Here is a 5,712-nt window from a genome sequence, read left to right as displayed (position 1 = left end):
GGACAGACAGCAGCCGGAAATAACCTTTTAAATTTCTGCTTAGTGAAAGTAGAAAAGCTCTGAAAATATTGTAAAAACCATGTAAAAAAAATAAAAATAATAATAATAAAAATGTGTATGTCTTCGTGTGTTGTCATCAACTTTATATGTATTACTGAGAGTATACAACCTTAACACTAAGGAATCTACAGGAAATTTTAAAAAATCCAGCCAGAAGTGTTTCATTAGATAACAGAAGTTGTGAAGAAAAAAATCGTGGAATGCGGCCTGTATTCTCAACCTTTATGACAAATAAGTTAGCTACTGTAGTTACGTACAGCTATAAAGCAGGCATTTATGTTCTTTAATTCATCGAAACCTTGTTTTAGGTGGTTGCCAACAGGTGCAAATAGGATGTTTCAAACTAAACAGGGAAGTCTTTCAAAAGCTTGCAGATGTCATTTTCAACTTCTAACAATAGAATGAAGAACTGGGCCCTTTCACAACTACTGTCACACCCAACGATGCTGCAAACCGCACGATGAAGAAGCAAAATAACACATTTTATTAAAACTGAAGAAAAATCAAAAGTGCATTTTTCCATCCAATATCCACTAAAATTCTACCATACTAATTCACAATTAAAACTATATAATAAATGAAGCTGGATTCTTTCCCCCTCATTAAATACATGAATATAAGTAAATGTTTAAAATAAATAAATAAAAAATTATAAATAAATAATTATCCTTTTTTTCTCTATTTATGTTATTGCCGATTGTGTCACAATTTTCACAAATTCAGTAACCAAATTAAATTATTAAAGTAAACCTTAACAGGGGTTATAAAATCCTGTTGTGTTTCATCCTTCTGAAACCACAGCTGAACACAGAGGACACGTGTAGGATGGCAATTAACACGTGACAGCGAGAGGTCCTCACTCGAAAGAGAACTACTGAGAAAAAGAAAAAAAAGGGCAGATCTTGATCAGAAATACAGGAAATTATGTCATCGTCATGGTTACAAAAGCATAGTGGAAACAGTATTTCATTGCTCAGTCGGGTGTGTGTTAGAAAACGTGGTTAATGCCGGACCAGGAGGTGCCACTTTTGACACTGCAATGATCAGACCACTTGACACAACACAGACACAAAAACTGGGGCACAAGAAAGTGTTGGTAAGTACATATGTTTTTATAATCATGGTTGTGAAGGACTTATTGAAACTCTTTTGATGGATCACACAAATAGTACTTAATCATCAATACTCTAGGAAACAGCTCAGGAGAAGTTTGCACACTTTGTATTTGAAGCTGTTTTGACCAGTTCTTGCTTCAGTTAGTATATGTGAAATGATGTTCAAGCTGAATTTTTATATTATTAATTATTAATGTATTCATTTTTATAATAATAATTTATTTCAGTTAGATAGATAGATAGATAGATAGATAGAAATAATTGTGCGAATTCAATTTAATATAAGCTGAAATATCCATTCTAGTTTGTTGTATTGCTTCAGAGCATGTGATAACTGCGTGTACTGGCAGATGGATGATTCATTAACATACTACAAATCTATGCATTGCATGGTTGCTACTCTACAGTGAAACAATTGTGAATGATTGCAAAATGCTAAAGCATCATATTCATAAAAAATATGCTGTTTCTTCTCAGTCTCTTTTAAATCCGAAAAGTGGACATAAGCTTTTCAGAAGTATACTAACCATTACACAATCATTGTTACCCCATCACAGAGAACTGTGTTCTACTCAGACGTGTTTTTCTAGAAGTCAAGGTCTTTGTGAGGGTGCAGAATTTGGGCAGTTGTAGGACTGACAGGAAACACCTTTCGCAGCTCCAATGGAGTGCAGTGCTTGTCTGGACCTCCTGTCTTCACATTTGCGCTGATGATAGATTAAAACTTCCTTGCCATTCACAGCGGTATCACAAACTTCTGTACATGCACGTAAAAATAATTTGACACGTTCATAAAAATGTTGTTGTAGTGAGTAGTCAGTTTGGGGGCGAGTGCTTTGAAACCACAGGTGGATAATGGCATTTACTTTGCCTGCAATGTATGCCCGTTACAAAAAAAAGACATTTAGTGAAACAACACTGTGTAACCTGATACAAGAATGGAATGATTTTAAAAAGTGAAGTGAAAAAAAAGTGACGTGACATGTGGCCAAGTATGGTTTTATCCCATCCAAAGTGCACACACACAGCTTACGAGTCCGACTCTCTAACCATTAGGCCACGACTTCCCCCTCAGTTCTGTAGTAATTCTCTTTTCCCTTTTTCAGATTTCATAACTGACCCCATGGAGATAGTAGTAAACACCACCCAAAATGACTCAGACACCTGTACCAACCTGTATGACCATCGTGGTTGGGCACAGTATTTCCTGGCTACAGTGTATTCTCTGATTTGCATTGTGGGACTGCTGGGCAATGTGTTGGCTTTGCATGTCATCTGGCCTAATTTAAAAAAAATCAACTCCACAACTCTGTATTCTGCCAACCTGGTGGTGTCGGACATCTTGTTTTCGCTTGCTCTGCCCTTGCGTACGGTTTACTACGCCAAGGGGTTCCACTGGCCGATGGGGGAGGGTTTGTGCAAAGCCGTGGCGCTGCTGTTCTACATCAACATGTACGCCGGCGTCAACTTCATGACTTGTTTGAGCGTGGACCGTTTCATTGCAGTGGTGCTGCCGCTGCGCTTCTCCCGATTCCGAAAGGTTCAGAAGGTGCGGTACATCTGTGCTGCCGTATGGGTCCTTGTGCTGATGCAGACCCTGCCTTTGCTGTCGATGCCCATGACAAACGTGGAAAAAAGTGGTCACATAACGTGTATGGAGTATCCCAACTTCGAGAAGATTGACAACCTGCCTGTCATGCTCATCGGTGCCGTGTTGCTTGGCTTCGGCATCCCTGTGATCACCATCCTGGTGTGTTATTCCGCACTGTGCTCCAAGCTCCGCCTCCTGGCCAAGTCTAATAAACTGACAGAGAAGTCAGGTCGTAGTCGCAAAGCCATCGGCGTGATTTGCACCGTCATTCTCGTGTTTATGGTGTGCTACACCCCTTATCACATCGACCTCCTGCAGTACATGATCAGAAAGCTGCGGTACAAGCCAGACTGCTCAGAACTGCATGACTTTCAGATCTCTCTTCACATCACAGTCTGCTTAATGAACCTTAACTCATGTCTGGATCCCTTCATCTACTTCTTTGCCTGCAAGGGATACAAGAAGAAGGTACTCAAACTGCTCAGGAAGCAAGTGAGCATGTCCTTCTCAAGCGTGGTCAGGACCTCGCCTGAAGGCTCCTCCAAAGACGTGTTTGCTAACGACAAAATCCATATGAGCTCCAGAAGCACTCAGAAAGAGAGGAGCAGTGTGCTGTTGAGCACCAGCAATGGTTTTGAAAGATAAACAACAACAAGAAATGCAGTTCACTGACTATATGAGACTTAATATCACAGCAAATTTCTTACCTCTGGATTATCTTACACGCTGTTCAAGTTATTGTTTCAGATGGTTGTTAATATTTTGTTATGCTGTTTAAAGATTATTGCACATTTGTCTTACATATTGTAGTTAATTTGAGTGCTAGAATTCGTTAATGTTTTTTAAATTGATCTTTTGAATAATAATAATAATATTAAAGCTGCAAGCAGCGATGAAAGGGCCCTCGCACCCGGGCTCACCGCCACCCAGTGGCTTCAGGAAGACTGGGAACGGTGAGCAATATGCATTTAAAGAGGCAAATATAGAAGGAATATGTCAAAGTAATTTATATGTGCCAAACTTCCTGCTGCCAGCTGGTGGCGCTATGTCTATAACTGAACATTGGCATGTAGATGTCTTCAGACCAGTACTTTTATCAAACATATGAAGTTTGGTGCAGATTGAGCATGGTATAATTGAGTTAGTGTAAAGCATGACATATCATTGTCAACAGGTGGCGCTATGATTATATCTGAATATTGGCCTTTAGATGTGTTCAGGCCTGGACTCTTATCAAACGTGTGAAGTTTGGGGCAGATCGGACATTGTATGGCTGACTTACAACAACTTCTATTCCCATGGCGAAACATCGAACTTTGTCACGCGGCCACGGACTCACCCTTTAACGAAAACTCAAGATCTCCGCAATTTAACATCACAAAGGCCTATAGATTAGACTGACCAAATATAATGTTGATGTCATTAAATCTCTAGGAGGAGTTCGTTACAGAGTAAAACATGTCACTTCCTGTTGCCAGCAGGTGGCGCTATGACTATAACTGAATATGACCATGTAGATCTCTTCAGGTCAGGAGTCTTACAAACATGTGTAGTAGGGCCGCACGATTAATCTAAATTAAATCACAAAGGCGATAAATCGCAATTAGGCAGAAGCTGCGATTGTTATGAATATCTTTCAGTGAAGCATGGTTCTGTGATCAGCAGTAAATCTCCATCCGAAGGCCAGAGGGCGCTCTCACGCTGAAACTCCAAATACACCTCACAGAAGAAACCCAGGAAATCCCTATAGCGGTTGCTGAATGAACAGAAGATTTAACTGCTTTCATTAATTCAACGTGACTAATAAACACACGACTACGACAATATATGGTTTATCCGAGTTCGTCTTATTATAATTTTTATTATAATAAAGTATATAATAATGCAATGCTAATCGACATAGCCTTCATCACTGCTTAGAATACTATGAAATATGTTGTGTGCCTTATTCTGTGTAAGAAGCCACATCATCTCACAGAAGGATTTATTTCAAACACTCGACTGACGTTATGAAGTGAGTTTGGAGTAAAAACGTTATTAAATGTGGTATTTTCATGTGTTTTCAGGTGGAGCAGCATTTACTACACAGAGCCATAGTTCACTGACAAGCTACGCAAACAGCTTTCATAATCGCAGAACGATTTCTTCGATTTCATAATCGCACGATTAAATCATCTGTGATTATGAAAGCGATTTTGCGTAGCTTGTCAGTGAACTACGGCTCAGTGTAGTAAACGCTGCTCCATCTGAAAGCACGTGCTGGAGATTTACTACAAATCACAGAACCGGCTTTACTGACAAGATGCGCATGACAATCGCATTCGATTAATCGTGCAGCCCTAATGTGTAATTTGAAGCAGATCGGACATTGTATGGCTGAGTTATAACAACTTCCTGTTTCATGGCGAAACATCGAAATTTGTCAGGCTGCCACGAACACGCTCTTCAACGAAAACTCTAGATCTTCACAATTTAACATCACAAAGGGCTTTAGATTACACTGACCAAATTTGGTGTTCATCTGATTAAATCTCTAGGAGGAGTTCGTTAAAGTACAACACCTGAAAATGGCAAAAACAACACAAATTTTGCCTAGAAAATTAAAAATATCCAACTTCCTGTTGGATTTCGGATTTCTTACCAGGAGAAATATTTGTAGGTATAGGGGTGTTACATGTGTCTACCGACTTTCGTACATGCCACCTGTACACTTCGTTGAAAGTGTACAGGTGGCGCTATCTAGCCATTTTGCCACACCCACTTCTAAAACCTCTATCAGACAGTGGTGGCTCGTCGGGGGAGGCAGGGGAGGCACAGCTTCCCCAAAATTTTGAGGTGAAAATGGGAGAAAGACGATTTAATGTTAATAAAATTCACAATTCATTTCAGTTCTTGTCTCAGAATGTGTATTTTTTGTTTGTAATTTCACAGCTGTAATACCATAAC

At 39.6% G+C, this 5,712-nt stretch overlaps 1 protein-coding gene across 2 annotated transcripts; it reads left to right on the top strand.

The window, feature by feature from the left end:
- The first annotated feature begins 1,046 nt into the window (after window positions 1–1,046).
- LOC107740920 (G-protein coupled receptor 183-A) lies at window positions 1,047–4,389 on the top strand. Of its 2 annotated transcripts, XR_001640132.1 has the most exons (3): window positions 1,047–1,156; window positions 2,282–3,803; window positions 4,248–4,389. XR_001640132.1 is itself a non-coding variant. In XM_016553469.1 (2 exons), exon 2 carries the CDS (start codon window positions 2,299–2,301, stop codon window positions 3,409–3,411), a length of 1,113 nt encoding a protein of 370 aa, XP_016408955.1. In that variant the 5' UTR covers window positions 1,047–1,156; window positions 2,282–2,298; the 3' UTR covers window positions 3,412–4,389. The 2 variants fall into 2 exon arrangements, 1 of the variants encoding a protein (XP_016408955.1); XM_016553469.1 differs by having other exon boundaries at window positions 2,282–4,389.
- The last annotated feature ends 1,323 nt before the right edge of the window (window positions 4,390–5,712 follow it).

Source organism: Sinocyclocheilus rhinocerous, unplaced genomic scaffold, assembly GCF_001515625.1.
Source record: "Sinocyclocheilus rhinocerous isolate Xijiao unplaced genomic scaffold, SAMN03320098_v1.1 scaffold165, whole genome shotgun sequence".
Lineage (NCBI taxonomy): Eukaryota > Metazoa > Chordata > Actinopteri > Cypriniformes > Cyprinidae > Sinocyclocheilus > Sinocyclocheilus rhinocerous.
The sequence above is the reverse complement of the archived record's forward strand: the minus strand, read 5'-3'. Positions and strand labels throughout refer to the sequence as shown.